This window comes from Mesocricetus auratus, unplaced genomic scaffold, assembly GCF_017639785.1.
Source record: "Mesocricetus auratus isolate SY011 unplaced genomic scaffold, BCM_Maur_2.0 Super-Scaffold_100707, whole genome shotgun sequence".
NCBI lineage: Eukaryota > Metazoa > Chordata > Mammalia > Rodentia > Cricetidae > Mesocricetus > Mesocricetus auratus.
Window position 1 is genome coordinate 2338755 of NW_024429269.1, and position 21427 is coordinate 2360181.

The window sequence follows — 21427 nt, forward strand, 5'->3', positions numbered from 1 at the left end:
GGCTTCCTGTTAGAGACTCTTACTGATAAGAACCCTGGAATTGTGGCTTCTGATGAGCAGGTTCCTGCAAATGGAGTTCTTACTTGGTCTAGATAATAAAAACCCCAAGTCAGATATAGAGGTAAATGCTGAGAGATCAGAGAGAAGGAGCAAGTCACAGCCATATCTTACCTCCTTAGTGTCTCAGCAGAGCGAGTTCCTGTTTCTCCCTGCTTATATCCTGTTTCCCCCCAGCTATCTCCCTTCCTGTCTGTCTGTACAGACCTCCAGACCTCTATGGTTAGCTAGTGGCAAGTTCCATTCTCTGACCTTCAGACAGACTTTATTTGTACAATCAAGATCTCACCGCAGGGTCCTGCTGGGTAATGGCAGCATTATATGGGATGTGTGAGTCTCCTGGTGGTAGCCCTGGTCAGAGCCTCTGACTGGCCAGGGTCACTTGTGGTGGTGACACGAACAATGACACCAAAACACAGAGGCATGTGGGGCTCTTAAGCAGATGTGGCTTTTGCCTCTGATTCTGTCACCTTTTGGTTTTGTATCTGAGTCTCAGTTTCCTCATTTGTCTGTCAAATGATGGTTTCCAACATTGTGTCTATAAAGAATATAATTTTGTACCCTAAATGTTAAAATAATCAAAACTTGCATTTTTAAAACCATCACAGCAGTTTAGGAACCAGCCTTCATCAGCTACCCTAAGAGCCCAGTTACCTCCTTCCCTCTTTACATGGAATGTAGTGTTTACAAACAGGCGTGATCCAACCCCTGCATGACACAGGGAGGATCACTTTGCCAGGCTGAGGCTCTATTACCTTTTCTGCAGTAAAGAAACCGCAAGGCCAGTGTCCTCCTCAGAGAGCTGTGTGATCAGGAAGTGGGTCAAGGCACCAAACGCTTTGAGAGAGGGTTCCAGCCGAACAATTCTTCAGCTACTGTTCAGCTAATGCTCACGGTCTTCATCATTACAGCCATCTGTGACTGGCACATACAGCTAAGCCTCAGTTCCAAAGACCAGAGGGGTCAAGCTGTGGAGGGAAATGAGGAGGACACTGTACGGTGGACCAGGTCATGCTAAGGCTGCATTTTTAAGGCTGAAATTAGTTTCAGCATCAAAATCCCTTTTGAACATCACACAACCCTGAGAGGAGTGTCAACGAGCATGGAGTTCTGCAGAGTCCTCAGCTAGGTCAGACTGACACTGCTTAGAAGTGACCTTAAAAGGAATGCCAGGCTGGGTGTTGGTGGCGCACACCTTTAATCCCAGCACTCGGGAGGCAGAGGCAGGCGGATCTCAGTGAGTTTGAGGCCAGCCTGGTCTACAGAGTGAGTTCCAGGACAGCCCCAAAAACAATACAGAGAAACCTTGTCTCGAAAAAAAAAGAAAGAAAGGAAGGAAGGAAGGAAGGAAGGAAGGAAGGAAGGAAGGAAGGAAGAAGGAAAGAAAGAAATGCCAGACAACAGTGCATGAATGTAATTCCAGACACTTCAGATATGGAGGCAGGGGGATTACTACTCAGCATGACCCTGACTTGGACTAAAGTTAAGAGGGTGGAGGCCACAGCTCCATGAAGAGCACTTAACTGGTGTTTATGAGGCTCTAGGTTCTACCCTTAGCTCTGAAAGGAAAAAGACAGGAAAAGAAAATGGTAAAAGCAGAAGAGTAAAAAGAGGGTATGTAAGGCTTTCTCCAGCTTGCAACATCCCAGGGCTCCCTTCATTTGTCAGCACACAAAAAGGGCGTTGTTTCTGCCCCCTTCTGGTAGCACTCGGGTAACTGTCATGGCTGTCCTAGTCACACTCTTGAATTTTGGCGTCTCCTTTTAAAAACGAAAAAGGATTTACTTTATGTGTGCGACTGTTTTGCCTGCATGTCTGTATGTGCAACAAATGTACACAGTGCCCTCGGAGGCAAGATGACAGATCAATTGGAAATGGAGTTACAAATAGTTGCCAGCTGCCATGTGGGTGCTGGGAACAAAACCCAGGTCCTTAGAATAGAACGAGGATCGTCTGGAAGTGCAGCGGGTGCTCTTAACCACTGAGACATCTCTTCAGCTCTTGGCATATCAGCTCTTGACATATATTTCCAAGTCAATAGGAGTCTTGTCCTTCATTCAAGGATCTCCAACTTCCTTCCTGGTGCCGTTAAACTGGTCCTATGAGTCTATGAGCTGAGATACACGGTCAGCTTCCCATCCACTCTTCTAACACACCACACCACACACACACACACACACACACACACACACACACACACACACACACACACACACACACACCACTGCATTGCTAGATTCAAATTGTGCTGACCCCTCACTGAAAAGCTCAGTAGAGGCAGAGCCAGGACTGAACAAAGGTCTTCTCATGGGGTGGGGGCTGAGAGCGGTCAGTGACAGATACACAGGGCATCCTAGACACAGATGGTATCGGGATGGCCGAGTGCCAGCTTCCCTTACTACCTGTTTCCCCTGCAGATCCTGGTCCCAGCCTTGATGGTCACAGCAGAAAAGGACATCGTACTCCGTCCTGAAATGTCCAAGAACATGGAAAACTGGGTGAGGGGATGGCCCTGCACAGTGGGTATCAGAGTGTCCATGGAGGAGAGCACAGGTGCCCAGAGGATGGCGGCAGAGAACAGCATCCCTGCAAGGCTGGATGGAACCAGCTAAACTCCTCCCTGACCCAGCTTCATCGCTGACATCACCTTCCCTCCCATGACACTCCCTTCCCCTACACTAATGCCATTCCTCATCCCTGTCCTAAATGACACAAGGATCCTCAATGGATGGTTTATGGGAATCTGAGAGGACGGGGATCCCTTCCAAGATGGCCTCTGCTGTGCGTTACGCTGACTCCAAACCAATCAGGTTCTGTGGCTGACCGTCCTGCATGGGGTTTCTTTCAGATCCCTCACCTGAAAAGGGGACACATCAAGGACTGTGGTCACTGGACACAGATAGAGAAGTAAGGAGACTGGGGTCCCTGGGTGAGGAGAGCACGATTCCCTTGTCACCTGACCTCTGAGCTCTGCCCAGCTCAGGCCTGCCGGGTCTCTTCACTCTTACTGCCTTGGTGAGGACAGTGGGTTCACATAGGTTGACACCTCCTTTATTCCCCTTCTAGACCTGCTGAATTGAACCAGATTCTCATCAAGTGGCTGGAGACTGAAGTCAAGAACCCATCAGTGGCCTCCAAGATTTAGCCAGTGGCATGTCCTCTTCTGGGGACACATTTTAGTTTCTGGACATGACCTTATTCAGAACCAGCCAGTGATTTTCTTTAAATGAAAGTGATCAGATGCGATGGAATCTTAGATTCAGGGGAAAGTGTGTGCGATGAACTCTCTGAGGACAACTGCACCATCAAGGAAAAGATCACACCCTGTCAGGAAGGCAAGGGGCAGGCCAATTGGTAGTCAAATCCAAACCTGCTCTTTTTGAAGCAGCTGATTCCAGACCTTCATTCAATAAAGCTTCAGTTCTTTGTGATCTTGAGAAGTCAGGCAACTGCTCGGAGCAGGGGGGGGCTGCTTTCCAATGAACAGAGGCCTGGCATGGGCCTCCAGGGTGCTGTGTGACCTAGACCAGCTCTGTCCAGGGAGTCTTCCTGAAGGACACTGTGGGTGGTCCACAACCTTTGTTTCTGTGCTGTGTGTACACAGGTGCTGGTGCAGACTGTATTTGAAGCTTGCTATGGAGTCTGAGGAAGTGAGTTTCACGCCAGACTTGAGCTGATCTAATTTTATTACCCCCCCCACACACACAAAGGTCCCCTCTTCCCCTTGTCACATCTAGGGAGACTCCAGGTCTCCCTGAGCTTGTCTTCTGCAATTGTCTGCCCTCTGTCCTGCTTTGGGTGCCAGAGTCTCATAGCAGTGACCTCCTAACTGTCTGTGCTACATGTCAGAACCTCAGAGCTTCCCCCCAGGATAAAATCCATGCTCTGAGACCCACCCAGCCTGGCCCCATCACCCCATGATCCCAGTGTTTCTCTCCTTGAATCTTGCACTCATATTAGACAGGCTTCCCAGTCCCTCCGTCTAAGGTGGGAATGCTCTCATACGGAGTCTCCCAGCTGCCTCCTTCTTGCTTGACCAAGTCCCAGTCTCAATGGTGTGTGCTCCCTTCTTGCTGCCCCACTTGGATACACAGAGACAGACAGACAAACAGACAAACAGACAGACCCACCCACCCCCTGCACCCACACCCCCCTCAACACACACCCTTACTCCAGGTGCACTCCCTCATTTTGTTAACCTGTCCAGAGGAGCTTGGCAGTTGGGGACCTCAACCTTTGGTTCCAGTGGCTGAGCTCTTTGTGTTGAGAATCTGCTTCCTAAATCTGGAACCAAACCAGCCGGCATAGACATCAGATATGCTGCTTCCTTGCTGTGATATTGAGAATGGGTTCCTGTGTCTCAGTTCCCTCAGCTTTAAAGAGAACATCAATAGTAGCTAACACTCAGGTGGTGGTGGTGGTTAATATCTATACAGCTGTGTGTAACACAAAAAATAAAAACCCAGAGACTGATATTGGGGTTCAAGCTGAAGAACAGAGAAGCAAATCAGTCAAGCCAGTAGATCTTACCTCTACCAAGCTGAAATGGCAATCCTGTCTCCAGGAATCCTCAGAGGCAAAAGCCTCTGAATTCCTGTCTCCTCCTTTTTTATTCCTTTCTCTGCCCAGCCATATCCTCCTGTCTCTGCCTGCCTCGTGCTGGGATTAAAGGCCTGTGGTCCCAGGTGCTGAGGTCACCTTTGTGTAAGCAGTTTCTTTTAGGACTGGATCAATTTTGTGTAGTCAGTATGGCATTAAACTAGCAGAAGTCCATCTGCCTCTTTGTCCTGAGTCCTGGGGTTAAAGGAGTGTGCCACCACCAACTAGCTCGATGGCTACTGGCATTAAAGGTGTGTATCACCACTGCCTGACCTCTATAGCTTGTAGCTGACTTTGCTTTCTGAATCCTCAGGCAAGCTTTAATAAATCATAAATAATATATTACCACAGCTATGTATATATACATATAAGATATATGATACATATGCATACATAACTCTAGCCCGGGAGCAAAATGGAGGGACAACTATAGCCATGTGGTTGACAGCCCTCTTGGTGATACTAAGACAAGCCCTTGGAGGGCTTCAGATTCCAGCGACACCAGGATCACCTCCACCCTTTTGGACCTTAGAACTGATGGGCTCATTTGCCAGACAAACAGTGAGACCTGATGGAATGCCTGTATGATCCAGGAAACAGTATTTTCCTAGCTAGCTAAGGGCAAGCTCATCTGTAAGAAAGAAGACTCTGAGAAGGTCCTCCAGTGGGAGCATTAGCAGCTCAAGTTCAAATTGGCAGGGATCCCCCATAAACCAACAGAATGCCCCATACATTCCAGAGCCTAATGAATTGGGCCTATAGAAAGAAAGAAAAAAGGCTTCCAAGGTTGAAGGTCATAAGGTCATAAGTGATGCTGGATGGGCAAAGGTCTCTAGGCTATGTAAGACAATACCATCATGTCCAGATGGAAAGCTCTGGGAAACTTTGCACTATGGTTAAACTGATGTAGCTCTGGAAGCTAAGGAGTTAACTAGTGGTAAAGAGTTGTTCAGGTGCCATTTTTAAGTAGATTTTTCTTGGGGTCCTTCCAAAGGGATCCTATCTAGAATGTATTCCCAGGTTCCATGTACAATGAAAGAGAAGCATAGCAGTCCTTTTAGAAAAGAGGAAGAGGGGGAGGGGGACAGCATATCAAGAGGCAAATGACCAAGAGGATGCATATATATATGTATATGTATATGTATATGTATATATATGTGTGTGTGTGTGTGTGTGTGTTGCCATAAACACAGAAAAGCATGCAAGATGTTAGCACTCATTAGCTATCAGCAATAAACAAATTCAAACCAAAACAGAGAAAACAAGTGCAAACATTTGTTTTCTTTACATTTTGTTGCAGGGACAAACACCCTGACTAAAGGGACTTAGGGGATGAGGGGATTGATTTGGGTTACACTTCTAGGTCACAACCCATCAAGGGATGCCAGGGCAGAGTCTCCATTAGACACTTAAAACAGAAACCATGGAGAAATGCAGCTTGCTGGTTCACCCCCAAGCCCACGTTTAGCCGACTTTCCTATGAAGCCCAGGACCACCAGCCCAGGGAATGGTGCCACCCACAGTGGGCTATGCCCAGGATCCTACATCAGTAAACAGTGGAGAAAATCCCCCATAGACACACCCACAGGCCAATCCGATCTCAGCAATTGAGACTCCCTTCTCAAGTGACTCTAGGCTGTGTCAAGTTGACAGAACTAACAGGAACAGTGCTGACGGAGAATCTAGAATCGCCATACACGTCTGGTAGGATGTAAATTAGTAGCATAATCTGGAAGGACTCTTCGAAAGTATTTACAATTCATACACTTTGACCCAGTAACTTCCCTCTGGAAATGAACTCAGTAGGAATACCTAAGAATTAAACCAAAGTCACACACAAGAAATTTCATAGACAAATATCACACACACGGCGATATGTTCAATGTGCACTCTGCTACAGACTGCTCCTGTGTGTGGAACTTACAATTACTCTGTCCCAGGAACCTAGATGTGAAGAATACAAGTGTTTTGCTTTCTCTGGGAAAAGTTCAGGCAGACAAAACTAGTCTGTGATTATGAGAATTGTCAAGGAACAAGCTGGAACTGTGTCTGTGTGGTTCTCTTAGCTGTTGATCTGGGTGGTAGTTACACTGGTATTCCCTTAGATATTAGTTAGACTGCCCATCTCTGATTGACACTATCCATAAATATGTAAGGTACTGTTAGATATCATAACATATTATTCTTGTTAAGAATTAAAAGTTGCTGGGCAGTGGTGGCACATGCCTTTAATCCCAGCACTTCAGAGGCAGAGGCAGGTGGATCTCTGTGAGTTCGAGACCAGCCTGATCTACAGAGTGAGCTCCAGGACAGCCTCCAAAGCCACAGAGAAACCCTGTCTCCAAAAACCAAAAAAAAAAAAAAAAAAGAATTAAAAGTTCTCCTGTCTTGAACTCCCCCCCCCAAAAAAAAAGAAATGAACGTTCACGTAAGTATATATGTGCCTTCCGGCTCCTCAGCTGTTTCATGGATTCTGCCTCTCCTCTCCGTGGTTTTTTGGGGCCCCTCGAACACCCATTCCACCGTCCCTTTTCCTCCTTTGGTCTCAGATAGGACTGAAACCCAGCAAGTCCTTCCAAACTGGTCGATTTTCAAAGAGGAGCTCAGAAGCCTGCCAGCACACAGCTGTGCCGCCCACAGCCCTCACCTCGCGCTCCCAACTGCCCTGAAGCAGGCCAACTGCCATTCCCCGGGACTACGGTCCCGGACGCCAGACCATGTGGCACATCTTGCTTCTGCTGAGTGGTCTGAGTGGGCTTGGCCGGCCTAGCGAGCTCCCAATAAAAGGCAGTGAGTAACAACCCTTCCTGGGGTCTTAGGATGCCAGCTCTGTTCGCCTTTCCATCATGGTTGCCCAGGGTGCTCGGGGACCGCTAGCACCTGTGCAAGCCCAGGCCACCAGCTCAATGGCTGAAATGCGAACAGGATGCTCGGGGCTTTCCCACGGACCCAGGACCCTGAGAATGAGAAGTGGGGGTGGGCAGACTTGGCTCCTACTATCCTCCAGTTTTAGATCGACGATGCTACATTGATAGCCACGAGATGGAAGGGGAAGAGGATGTAAGTTTGTTTGTACCAAAGGCTAAGGTTGTGTCTAAGAATTCACAAATCCTTCCCACTGGTCAAGAATCCCAAAGCAACAGACATATTTCTCTCGGAAAGGCTTCCGGTTCGGGAAAGGAAGGCGAAGTGTGGGTATTTGAATACATAGTCATGCTGAGAGTTGATGTTTCGGGGAGTGTGCCACTGAGAAATGCCTTTTGCACTTTGCAGCTCCTGGGAGATTACATGTGCAAGTCACGGTGCCAGAAAAGATCCGGTCCATCCAAAGCGGAGGCTACGAATCACACGTAATTAATTAACTACCAATTTGCTTACGACTTAGAAGTCACCCAAATATATGCTTGTCAAGAATTTGCCTTGATATTTTTCATCCATGCGCACTCACCAGATTTTTTTTTTTTTATGCCTGGCTTTTGCTGACTTTAACAATGCTTGGAGGAAACACTGCTGCGACTCTGGTGTCTCACTCAGCTCCAGGTCCTTCGGTGGTTTGGAATACTCACTTGTTACCTTGGTCCACCGAAGGTGCTCTTCCCATCTGTCTCCCGGCATATATCTGAAGGACTACTTGGGTGAGGGGTGACAGTTGTGGTTTGATACCGTGGTGTGTTTAGAACTATTTTTTTCACTTTGCAAATATGTTCCTCATTAAGATTATTCTCTTCAAACAGTTTTTGCTTCTCTTTAGGATTACAGTCTTTTGCTTTTTTTTTTAAGCAAGTTCTAGAATCCTTTGTAAGCTGTTTCTTTCCTTCTTTTTTCTTTTTTTTGGGGGGGGTTTCGAGACGGTGTTTCTCTGTATTGTTTTGGAAGCTGTCCTGGAACTCTCTCTGTAGACCAGGCTGGCCTCAAACTCACAGAGATCCGCCTGCCTCTGCCTCTCGAGTGCTGAGATTAAAGGTTTGCGCCACCAACACCCATCTGTAAACTGTATTTCTTGAAGTAGCAAACCCTTATGGCTGGATCACTGATAGTCTGGTCATTAAGTGTTTGTATTTCCTTAGCATTTCTCCATTTGTGGCTTGTGAGTTTTTATACATTTTTTAAAGGAATGTGTATGTGTTTATGAAACTTTGATCAGCAAGTTAAAGGGGGCATTTGAAAAGTGCCTGTTTTTTTCTTAATTGGAGAGCAAACAAGGATTCTACTTGGAGGGGGAATAGCTTCCAGAAGGACTCGCCAGGCATTGATTTGCAACAAGCAGAGTAGAAAATTTAAAAAAGCAGTTGTCTTGAGTGTCAAATTCAGGATTCAGATGGTCTCTTTGGTTAGTGCCTGCGTGCATGTTACCCTGTAAGGGACAATGAGGCTGTTGTAGTTACTGATTCAGGGGACACAATGCACATTTACAGTTATGTGCTTAGTAGAGAGTGGAAATCCTAAGAGGAAGATAATCAAAATGTGAGTGCGTGGAACCCACAGACAGTAAAGCACCAAATGCAAGTGTAAAAGTTGACTTTCGGAGAGTAGACGTTGTAGTGTACGAATAGCTGGTGGGAAGGGGGAGAAAAGGGACACGCGGCTTCAGAAACCGGAAGTCCTGAGAGGAAGGGGTGAGGGGAAGGGGTGAGGGGCAAGTTTCTATTAATTGAGAACTGGTTTTTAAAAACGGAATCCTTGGATCAGGTTTACAAACTGACAGCAGGGGTTAGGGGGAGTAGTTCTTTGATACATCTGAATACCAAGGGAAGAAGATGTCTTAAAGGAAGTCAGAGTAACAGCAGGGTTGGGGAGAGAGCTCAGTGGTTAAGAGCGTTTGTTCAGTCTTGAGGACCAGAGTGCCCAGCCCAGCACCCAAGCTAGGCATCCTGGCATCCTCTCCTGGCCTCTGTGAGTACACACTCACAGGTGTGTTAGTTGATTAATTTAAACCACTTTTAAAAAAGAATATGCAATGAAGCAATAAGTAAATGAACGGGCCTGTTAAAGAGAGTAAAAGTGGTGAAATGGAAGCTTCGGTTTCTATTTTTTTGATACTTTTGGTTTCTACAGTCATTTACTCAAGTGAAATGTCCTTTTAAAATGGAATGTGCTAATGATTCCGACCTAAGCCCGCATGGTGGCTCCCGTCTATTCTCCCAGTACCTCTGAGGCCGAGGCAAGGAAGGTCACTGTACGTTTGAGGTCAGCCTGGCCTACATAGTAAGTACCAGGCCAGTTCGGACTATAGTGTGAGAACTTTTCTCAATAAATAATCAAACACACAAATAGCAAAGAGTCCAAATTAAGAGTGGAGAACATTGCTAAAATTAATTGCTTTGGAGACTGAGAGAAGGCTCAGTGTTTAAGAGCATGTTCTGCTCTGAAGTTTGGTTCTCAGCAACCCAATCAGAGGACTCAACCATCCACAAATCCTGCTCTGAGGAATCTGGCGCTCCCTTCTGGCTTCCTCTGGTATTGATACACACATATGTACATACCACCTGACAGATGCACAGAAAATAATTTTTAAACACTTTTTAAAACAGAAGGTAACTAAGCAATGTTATTTTCTAGTCATGAATATGCCAATGTGCACAGACAACTTGAAAGTGTTTTTAAATTTTTTGTTTATTATTTAGTTAGTTATTTTGGAGTACTCGTGATTGAGCTCACTGCCTTGTGCATGCTAGGCAAAGTACTCAACCACTGAATCACCTCCAGGCTATATTTAAATTATAAGTGAAATTGATGAAACGGTTTGTTAATAAAGGTTCCCTTATACATAATGTAGCAGTTTGAATGTAATTGGTCCCCATAATCTCATAGGGAGTGGCACTATTAGGAGGTGTGCCTTTGTTGGAGTGGGTATGGCCTTGTTGGAGAAAGTGTGTCCCTGTAGGGGCAGGCTTTGAGGTCTCTGATACTCGGCGTACTGCCCACTGTGTCAGTTGACTTCCTGTTGCCTGTAGGACTTTCCAGCAGCACATCTGCCTGCACACCGCCATGCTCCCCACCATTATGATAATGGACTGAACCTCTGAAACTGTAAACAAGCCCTCCCAATTAAATGTTTGCATTTATAAGAGTTGATGTGGTCTTGGTGTCTCTTCACAGCAACAAAAAACGCTAAGACACACAGCATGCATATTTATTATCACTTTGCTTATAATTGTAAAACAAATGAAAAGAGCCGGGCGTTGGTGGCACACGCCTTTAATCCCAGCACTTGGGAGGCAGAGGCAGGCGGATCTCTGTGAGTTCGAGGCCATCCTGGTCTACAAAGTAAGTTCCAGGAGAGCCTCCAAAACAATACAGAGAAACCCTGTCTCGAAAAAACCAAAAAAAAAAAAAAAAAAAGAAAGAAAAGTACTAATTTCCTATGATAGGATAGATGAATAAACTCTGATATATTTGGAAAGGGAAATATCACACTAGAGGGGGTAGGAAGTGCTGAAGAGAACTGTAGCACGAGTAATGATGGTCACACGGGGCTGAAACAATGTCTACTGTGTCTGATTTAAGCAGATAGACTATGTACTGACAGAAAGACAAAGTTGCTAGGCGTTGGTGGTGTACACCTTTAATCCCAGCACTCGGGAGGCAGAGACAGGCAGATCTCTGTGAGTTCAAGGCCAGCCTGGTCTACAGAGTGAGTTCCAGGACAGCCTCCAAAACAATACAGAGAAACCCTGTCTCAAAATACCAAAAAAAAAAAAAAAGACAAAGTTTATGTAAGTCAAAATTTATGCAAAACAAATTACTGTTTAAATAAATATTCATAACCAGCACAAACATAAATGGTAAACATGAGCTTTTGAATGCTGACCAGCTGAGCTATCACAGAGGACTATGCTCTGCTGAGTGGGCGGGACCCTGCCATCAAATACCATTGGTGCTTTATATTTTAGTATAACCATTGGTGACATGGTATTTTAGCTATTTTTAAGTCTAGTATGGCTAAAGTACATGACAGTTAAAAATTAGAATCAAAGTGTGTCTTAGGGTTTCTATTGTAGTGAAGAGACACCATGACCACGGTAACTCTTATAAATGAAAACATTTAATTGGGATGGCTTGCTCACAGTTTCAGAGGTTCAGCCCATTATCATCACGATGGGGAGCATGGTGGCAGGTAGATGTGGTATTGGAGTAGTAGCCAAGAGTCCTACATCATGCAGGCAACAGGAAGTTGACTGAGACACTGGGCAGTGTTCTAAGCATAGTAGACTTCGAAGCCTATCCCACACTTCCTCCAACAAGGCCACACCTCCTAATAGTGCCACTCCCTATGAGCTTATGGGGGCAATTACAGTCAAACTACCACAAAGTGGCTTACAGAAAATTCAAAATGCCCTTTAAAAATAGAATAAAGTTGACCTATTGGAAGTATCCTGTAAGAGATCTAGAAGGAAGTAAAACTGCCCATGTTTATTTTTCTATTTATGATTGTCCTGAAAGTACTTACCAACCTGTGCAAAAAAAGAAAGAAACAACAGAAATAACAGGTAGACACAAGAATTTAAGAGAAAGTGGGAGGAAAAAAACCTGTCATTATATAGAGATGAGACAACTATAAACAAAGTCTGTTAAGTCAGAACAAAACCCAGCAGAGAAAAATTGAGTAAGCGTAATCAAAGTACAAAATGCAGTGCGGTTTTTTGTTTGTTTGTTTGTTTTTGTTTTTGTTTTTTGCAAAGGAAAAGGTATAAAGCAGGATTTTATTAAAAACAATTTAACTCACTGCATAAAAGTCTAGCTGCAAGTAAATCTCACAAATATGTAGTCTTCTAATGGAAAACAAGAAAATGAGAAGGGAGGGATCGAAGACCTTAATATGTGAAGGTATGTTACTAATTATACACTTGTGAACTAAAAGACACCAGGTCTCTGCCATTATGCAGAATGAGAGCTGATGGCTGCAGGTAATATCTCTAAATCTTCATGTCAGTATAGTGGCTGGCGAGCTATGTACCCAAACCACAAACAAATTTTATAAGATCTGCAAATACTGCAGGCTCTGCTATGGGCATTTTTCTTATGCTATTGGTATTTTTCTCTCCTGTATGTGGAATTAAGTGAGTTTTGGTATATTCTGCCCAGATATGAATCTTGAGTTTTATAGTGATCTAAATCTCTAGCAAGCTAGCACAGTTATTAGGTAAAAAGTGACCCATTCTTTAGAAGATCTAACTGATTGGATAAGTTAAGGGATAATAAATTACAGCCCTTTTATTTTTCTGTCCACTGTTTTTGTATTGAAAGATGACATCTTAACAGCACATTTCATTAGAATAAGTCAACATTAAATTATACTATTTCTCTTTTTGCTGTATTAATATGATTTTGGAATGTAGCATTCATGTAAAAAAGTTTTCCTTTCTAACTTCCTTATTTACCTTGTTTTTTAAATATATTCTCCTCCAGGTGGTCTACAATCTCACAATTGAAGGGAAGACATACACTCTGAACTTAATGCAAAAGTAGGTGACTATCATATTTTCTTTTGATTTTTCGAGACAGTATTTTTCTCTCCTGTATGTAGAATTAAGTGAGTTTTGGTATATTCTGCCCAGATATGAATCTTGAGTTTTATAGTGATCTAAATCTCTAGCAAGCTAGCACAGTTATTAGGTAAAAAGTGACCCATTCTTTAGAAGATCTAACTGATTGGGACAAAAGATATTTGCAGAGCACTAAATTAAAGGACAGAACAGAAGCCATACTGCCCTCACTGATCTCCCATGAATTTATCCACACCCTTCCATCTTTCCCATTAGCTCCTTGACCCTATGTTCTATGTGTCATGATTTCCTTGGGTTTTAACTTCCATTTTGCTGTTTCTTTTGGCCCCGTTTTAAAGATTGTTTTCAATGAGCTCATGACTATTTTTCATGTTTAAACTTTTGTACAACCGCACAATTTAGTGCTCTGCAAATATCTTTTGTGGCTTCTGTTCTGTCCTTTAATTTTTTAATGTTTATTTTAAACATTTCCAGAAATATTTTTATTCTGCGACTGTGTTTTGTCTGTGTAGCGTGTACACTGTGTGTCAAGAGCCCCTCAGAGACCAGCGGAGGGCATCAGGAGCCCCAGAACTGGAGTTACAGAGCTCTGTGAGCCACCCCATGGGTGCTAAGGATGGACAATAGAGACCTCTCAGGAAATGGCTTATTATCCACGGTCCTCTCCCACCTCTCTGTGGGAAATGGAGGCTTGGCTTTGGGAATGACTTAGTGGATGCTTCTGCCAGATTCCTTCTGGAACCTTCAGCTGGGGTGTCCTTCATTCCAGTGTCTTGACAATGCTGGGACTGCTTGGGATCCAGTTCTCATCTGCCTGTAGGATACTTTAGGTTGTTGTGTATTCATGTCAAAAATGGCCTGGAATAGGCAGCATCCTCTGACCATGGTCTGGGCATGGCAAGCATTTTTGTCTATATGGCTTCTGATAGGAAGATACTATTGTTTGAGTGACTTGTAATCAACAGCTTTGGCTATTTGTGGGAAATTTAACATAGAGGTGAAAGATTTGGGCACTGAAGAAATCTTCTTTTGCAAACTTACCCGTAGATAATGTATATGATAATGTTATAATGATTTTTTTGTTTTGTTTTTCGAGACAGGGTTTCTCTGTGTAGCAGTCTTGGCTGTCCCGGAACTTGCTCTGTAATCCACCAGGCTGGCTTCAAACTCACAGAGATCAACCTGCCTCTGCCTCCCAAGTGCTGGGATTAAAGGCATACACCACCACTGCCTGGCAAAGATCTTTTAAAAATTAAACATGTGCGAAGCAACTTTTCTATTAAACATGTTTCATCTTTGCTTTTGCAGAATGTTCTTGCCTCCCAACTTTAGAGTTTACAGTTATGACAATACAGGGATCATGAGGCCTCTTGATCAGCATTTTCAGGTATGAGTTCCATCTCACTTTGCCTTGGTGGTGTGGTCTTAGAGTCCATAGCATAGATGTCCTCTTTAGTTTTGACATAAACTTACTAATTTCCTTCTGGTGAGATGTGCATATCCCATTAATAGGTGATTACTAAACCAAGTCAGACTGCAGTGTTTCTAAACCATTTGTTTCCTGATATATGCATGTGTGCATGCGTGCGTGCGTGTGTGTGTGTGTGTGTTTGTGTGTGTATGTGTGTGTATGTGTGTGTGTGTAAATCATTACTTGAATCAAGGAAGCTATATCTGGGAAAAGTAAGGAACCCCAAAGTGTCCTCTGAAGTTTGCCCAAGGACCAAATGAGAACAGGTAAAATTTCATGAACAGTTAGGAAAATATTACATTTCACACATTTGAAACACTTGGAGTGGTGTTTAATGATATCTGTGTGGGGTGGGGAGAACTGCAGAACTAACCCCGTTTCTGAAGTGCACTTTTCATTATTGCCACTGCCCTGCCCTGCGCTTGCACTTTCTTCGCCCCTCCCCCTTCCTCTCCTTCCCCTCTTCCTTCTCCTCTTTCTTTTTCTCCTTTGAATTTTCATTTTCTACATAATGATGCCATCATGTGTAGAGACTAAGAGTTTAAAAAGCAAAGTAGTAGACGTGGTCCTTGTGTCTTGGTTTCTTTCCCAGTTGCTGGGATAAGGATACCCTGACAAAGGCAGTTTAAGGGAGAATGGGTTTGTTCTGGCTCATGGTTCAAGTTTACAGTGGTGGGGAAAGCTTGATGCAGCTGCTCACATCAGATCTATGGCTAGGGACAGAGAAAGAGGAATGCAGCCTGCAGCTCCATGGATAAAGTTCCGCATCCTAGGCAGGGAGTGGTGCTAACCCACAGTGGATGGGTATTCCCTACTCAATGAACGAAATCATGACAATTACCCAACAGGCATTCCCAGAGACCCAGCTCCCAGGTGATTCTAGAGACTGTCAAGTTGATAACCGGCACTATCACACCTTGCTTTAACTGTTGTCCAGACGGGGAAAACGGACACTTAAGAGTTGATATTAATATGTAGATAATGCATATTGCTCAATGGTGTTGTAGTGGTACACACAGAGATTTACATGTGTCTTTTTGTATGTATGAGGGAAAGGCAGAAAGACACTAGGCCACACTTAAACATGGAGACATATGCCTGTATTCTCAGCACATAGGAGGTAGAAGCAGGAGGATTAGGAGTTCAAGCTTACCCTCAGGTTCTACATTGGGAGTTCACCAGCCTGGACTATATCAAGAAATAAGAAATAAGGAACCAGAGAGATGGCTCAGAGGTTAAGAGAACTGACTGACCCTCCAGTGGTCCTGAATTCAATTCCCAGAAACCACATGGTAGCTCACAACAATCTATAATGAGATCTGATGCCCTCTTCTGGCATGCAGGCATACATGTAGACAGAACACTGTATAAAAAATAAATAAATCTTTAAAAAAATAAGCGATATGAACAACAAACTCTTACGAAGCAAAAGCCTACATGGTAACAATCTCAGTTCAGGAGGCCGAGGCAGGAAGGTTCCACTTGTGCAATTGGTTAGACTCTGTCTCCTTGTCTCAAAAGTGCAACTTTAAGAAAAGGCTAAGCAAAGAATGCTTTATTTAAAACTTAAATGTGCTTCGTTGTTGATCTCAAAGCAACAAATGCACGGCGTAGATAGGTAATCTGGGTATATATCATTGCCTTTAGCCGTTTCTAGCTTAGGAAAAACCAACTCCATCAAAGCAGGTTAAAAAAAAAACAGGAAATTTTACAGAATTGTTTTTATGATTTTCAAAAATTACATTCATTCCTAAAATCATATACTATTCTGAAAATAAAAGCATATGCCAAAGAACAAACCAACAATGTAGACAGCCATGCACCCCCCTCTCTCTCTGGGAGTGGGGGTGGTGGCTTTTGGTTTTTAGTTTTTGGTTTTTCAAGGCAGGCTTCTCTGTGTAACAGCCCTGGATATCCTGAGGCTCACTTTGTAGACCAAACTGGCCTCAAACTCAGAGCTGCACCTGTCTCTGCTTCCTGAGTATTGGGATTAAAGGTGTGTGCTGTCACTGCCTGGCCTATGCCACGTCTCTTGATCCTATCACACTGGGGATCAGGGGCTCAACAAATGCATTTTCAGAGAATCCAAGCATGCAGCCTCTAAAAAATGGGGGAGATTCTGTTAAATGCTTCCTTTCCCTGGTTATTTTGTATTTGTTTGTTTCTTTACAAATCTTGCAGTATTTTGTTTGAAATTAGATATTTTGCATGGTGTCATGTAACCAGTCTGAACATTGTCTCCACCCCTTAGTTTGTGATTGTTTAAAGTTTCACTAATTGTTTGGTAACTGTCTGGATTATGCTGGCAGAGCCTGTCCTCTCTCCTGATCACCCTGTGCTAAGTCTGTGATGTCATTTCAGGGGAGGATAAAGGTTAGGGTCATGCCCATGGTCAGCCCTGGGTTCTCTTTGTCCTGTCCCTCTGGTCACACCACTGTCAGACTCTGCTCCCTGCTGTCTGGTTGCTACCTTGAGATAATAATGTCCCCGGGTACACATTGTTCTATAGCTTACTTCAATCCAGTGTGTCTGCCTTGGAGGGACAGCTGTGTAGGTATGCCTCCATGTCTGCTGTGACCCAGAACATGCCTTCTATTCATCTGCTTCCTACCTGGGCCTCACAAGCTAGCCAGGCACTTGGAGGCTGAACACAGAGTTCATGGAACTAATACATCTCTCTCCCTGCAACCTGTACCTTTCTGATTGTTTTTTAATAGGACTGTAGGCATAAGCTTCTCTTGTTCCATTGCAAATAATATCTCATAAGATGTTGGTTACCATCTGCTTGACAGCACACTCTATCCAGGGAGACCTGAATCAGTTCTGTCAATTAGAAGGCTGACGTCATTGTTCACTTGCCGGAGGATGCTCAGCATCCTCATCTTTGCTCTTGGAGGCATCTTCTTGGCTCAGTCTTGGTGATGCTAACAAAGGGTTTCTGAAGTAAGAGCTGAACCAGTCCCTTTAGGCTTTTCTAGATCAGAGATGGAAGAATACACCTGTGCTGACCTTGACTTCAGATTACACAGGGCAAGTCCAAACTTGGACATGTCAGAGAATTGGTGGGGAGAATAGATGGCTTCTCAACCTCCATTACTGGATTAGACAGTCTCCACTTTCCCAGTGTCTTCCTGCTTCTCCCTCTTCTCCCTAAGCTGTCCTGTACCTCCACCTCCCCCTGCTCTTCTAGCCCTCCCCTTCCCTTTCTAGCCCCTCCCCTGCCAAGTGAGGCCTTCTTGGCAATTCTCATTGGACCGATTTGGCAGGGTTTCTTCACTCTTGCTTCTGGTGTGTTCCACTTTAAAGTGTCCCTTTTTGTTCTAATTGACTTTTTAATGCTCCAAGTTCTCCAGGATTCTTAGCTCGTTCTCTCGTGTGCCCAGTTTTTCCTTGGAATCCTTGATTATGGTTTTAAGATCTGTTTTGGCATTTAGTAATTCAAAAATTCTTTTAACATTCAACAACAGTTTTTTGTTTTTGCTTTGACTGTGTGCTACTTTTCCCCATATTTAAGTCTCTCTCTCTCTCTCTCTCTCTCTCTCTCTCTCTCTCTCTCTCTCTCTCTCTCTCTGTGTGTGTGTGTGTGTGTGCTTTGTTTTTCTGAATTAGGATCTCACTATGTAGCATTGATTAACCTAGAACTCACTAAGTAGCATGGATTGACCTTAAACTCACAGAAATCTGCCTGCCTCTGCCCCCACCCCACAATGGCTGGAATTAAAGGTGTGCACCACTATTACCACCACCACGAAAACATATTTTTAATCATATACTGGCCATGTTCAATGATGCCATCAAAACACTTATGAACCTTTGAAGAATTTCCAGTCTTGAGCTGGAGACACAGTTCAGTGGTAGAGTCTTTGCTGAGCATATAGAAGGTCTTAGGTTCAAATCCCAGCACTGGAAGAAATCAACTCCAGTGTTTCCAGTCTTGTTCTAGTAATCTGTCTGGCTTGGCCATTTTAAGAGTGTTAGTTTCTGCCAGACCCCCATTGCCCACAGATTATTATTCTCACCCTGCAGAGATGACTGCTTAGTGCCACAAAGACAAAGGTAGATCCTAGGCAGCACAAGTTTATTGGATAGCCTGAGTAGACCCCTGGGAACCTCACAAATTCACAGCTCACCTGCTCAGAGGAAGTCACACATTATCGACACAGAAAAGAAGTGTTTTCCTAACCCAGGCACTGCCTCTCTTTTTTTATTTTTTTTATATTTTATTTTCCAGTTTAAATTTAGATAAGAAACAAGGTTGCTTCACAAGTCAGTTCCAGGTCCCTCTCCCTTTCCCTCCCCTCCTCCCGTGCCCTCCCCCCAACCCCCCCCTTATCCCCTCATTTCCCCAGGGAGGGTGAGGCCCTCCATGGGTGTGTCCATAGTCTGTCATTTCATATAGGGCAGGGCCTAGACCCTTCCCCAAGAGTTCAGGGTGAGAGTGCACCTCACATTGTTCTATGGGAGTCCAAAGTCCATGTGTATACTTGGGATGGGTACTGATCTGCTGCCCAAGGCTCAATAGATTACCTAGGCCTCCTCACTGACACCCAGATTCAGGGGGTCTTGATCAGTCCCATGCTGGATTCCCAGGCTGATGCCTGGGATTCAAGAGTTAACCTTTGTCTGGTCAGCTGTTTCTGGGGGTTAAACCAGCCCAGTCTTAATCCCTTTGATCATCAGTCCTTCCTCTCTGTTACTGGCTTTCTTGAGTTCAGCTCAGTACTTAACCAAGGGAGTCTGCCTCTTCTTCGATCAGCCACTAAATGAAGTTTCTGTTTCCCAGACTCTCTGGCCATAGGATTGTAGGCTAGCACTCCCCAGATCTATGTCTAAAATCCATATATGAGAGAGTACATGCCATGTTTCTCTTTTTGTGACTGGGTTACCTCACTCAGGATGGTTTCTTCTAGTGTCATCCATTTGCCTGCGAATCTCATGATTCCATTATTTTTTTCTGCTGAATAGTACTCCATTGTGTAGAGATTGTCATGTGGTTGGCCCTGACCGCCATCTTGGGTCCAGGTGGATTCTGCCTACCCTTCCCAGAAAAGGGACTTCCATTCTGTAAGCATCCCATCCTCAAAGACAGGCAAGATGAGAGTGATGTAAATACATCCTCCAGGGTGGGGGTGGGTGGGTAGAGGTAACCACTGGAAAGCATTGTCTTTCTACCTTGCCACATCCTCAGCCCAAAGGCAGACACAGGAATCGCACCTTGTTAATGCCCAAATTCTGAACCTCCCAAATCACCAAGAGAACCATTCCGATGCAAAAAGCAAAGAGTCTTTTATTGTTTAATGAGCTAACCCCATTAGCTGGGGCCCTTCATCCCATTCATCGCCAGAGGATGACTGGAGAAAGACCCCAAGGGGCTGTGAGGCTGGAAATATGTTGGGTAGCATAAGGGGAGTGTCTAGGCATATACGACAGTCTCAGGATTGGTGCACTTCTGGGCTTGGATGACCTGTCTTGTGTTGATTGGTCAACTGGTTGTTATGGCCCATAGGCCCTCCCAGGGCAGTTACTATGCTCTTCACATCACTGTTTTGCACTTGCACTGTAAAACACACCCAGAGCCATTAAAGCACAGCCCCACCAGCTAACTTGATTCCTTGGGCAAGCACATGTTGAGTCTTTCCTGCAGCCTGTCATGGCTGCCAAAGCAGGGTGCTGGTTCCTTCAACTTGAGCATGCATGTTGGGACCACTCTGTGTCCTCCTGTCTTCCAAGGCTCTGCATCTCATTTTGGGCATCTCGGAAACCCTTGCCACCTCCCAGAACCTGAAAGACTGAACCATTTGAGGCCCCCTGCTCCCTTGCCTGGGGGAGCCCTTGCAGCAGAGATGTAGGAAACCACATAATGAAAGGCTCAGCAAATGCAATGGCCGTTTCTTACGTTATTGTTGGCCTCTGTGAGAGGACTCTGCAAGCCAATCCTCACATCTTACTCAAAATGCTCTTGAAAACAAATTTCCCCTTTGGATCCCTTTTGCTTCTCTAACATGCAGAATTAAGTCAGAAGAATGGGAAAACAAAACAAAAAGAGCTTTTGATTATCAATAAGTATCCTAATGACGGATAAAGTAAATCATAAGTAAGGAGGCAGGGGCAGGCAGATCTCCGTGAAATCAAGACCAGCTGGGTCTACATAGTGAGTTCCAGGCAGGCCAAGGCTATATAGTGATACCCTGTCTCGGGGGGGGGGGGGGGGGGAGGAGAGAATGCTTATTAATCTGCTTTTGGAAGCAACTGGTATTTGACACACACACAAAAGCTAACAGTCTGGGGTCTCTGATAATGCTATCTTTACCAAAAGGAGTATATTGTGTATTTTATCTTTGTGTTTCAGAATGTCTGCTACTTCCAAGGATACATTGAAGGTTATCCAAATTCTATGGTGATTGTTAGCACATGTACTGGACTCAGGTTGTAATACATAATTGTATATAAAATGGTGTGTTTTTTTAAAATAAATTTTGTATGTGTGTGTGTGTGTTGTGTAAATGTGTGGAACACAAAATGGATTATAAATGGAAAGATTATAAACAAAAATTATTTTAAATAGCAAATTCTACCATCATTCTGAATCTAAGCTATTGTTAAACTGGGATTTCATAAAAAATCTCTCAGGATTTATTTTTTGTTATTTTTATGCGTATATGTATGTGCCTACATGAGTACTAGATGAATATACTTGAACCACAGGTGGTTGTGAGTTGCCATGTGGAGCTGGGAACCAAACCCTGGTTCTCTACAAGAGCAGTAAATGCTCTTATCCACTCAGCCATCTCTC

General features: G+C 44.3%; 2 protein-coding genes across 4 annotated transcripts in view; both read left to right on the forward strand.

Moving 5' to 3' along the window:
- Ephx2 (epoxide hydrolase 2) overlaps positions 1-3488 on the forward strand; it is a 37808-nt gene extending 34320 nt beyond the window's left edge. The window contains exons 17-19 of the mRNA XM_005075247.4: positions 2475-2555; positions 2906-2964; positions 3124-3488. Of these exons, the coding sequence (XP_005075304.1) occupies positions 2475-2555; positions 2906-2964; positions 3124-3202 (219 nt within the window). The 3' untranslated portion in view covers positions 3203-3488. The remainder of the gene's footprint in view (positions 1-2474; positions 2556-2905; positions 2965-3123) is intronic.
- A 3668-nt stretch (positions 3489-7156) lies between these two features.
- The window catches only part of LOC101836622 (disintegrin and metalloproteinase domain-containing protein 2), a 48936-nt gene continuing 34665 nt past the window's right edge, over positions 7157-21427 (forward strand). Inside the window, exons 1-5 of one of the 3 annotated variants that reach the window (XM_040740691.1) lie at positions 7157-7446; positions 7930-8006; positions 13066-13121; positions 14472-14550; positions 20984-21060. In XM_040740691.1, coding sequence (XP_040596625.1) covers positions 7374-7446; positions 7930-8006; positions 13066-13121; positions 14472-14550; positions 20984-21060 — 362 coding nt within the window. In that variant the 5' untranslated portion in view covers positions 7157-7373. Of the gene's footprint in view, positions 7447-7929; positions 8007-13065; positions 13126-14471; positions 14551-20983; positions 21061-21427 lie in introns of those variants that run through there. The other 2 variants (XM_021230210.2, XM_040740692.1) reach the window with 2 other exon arrangements.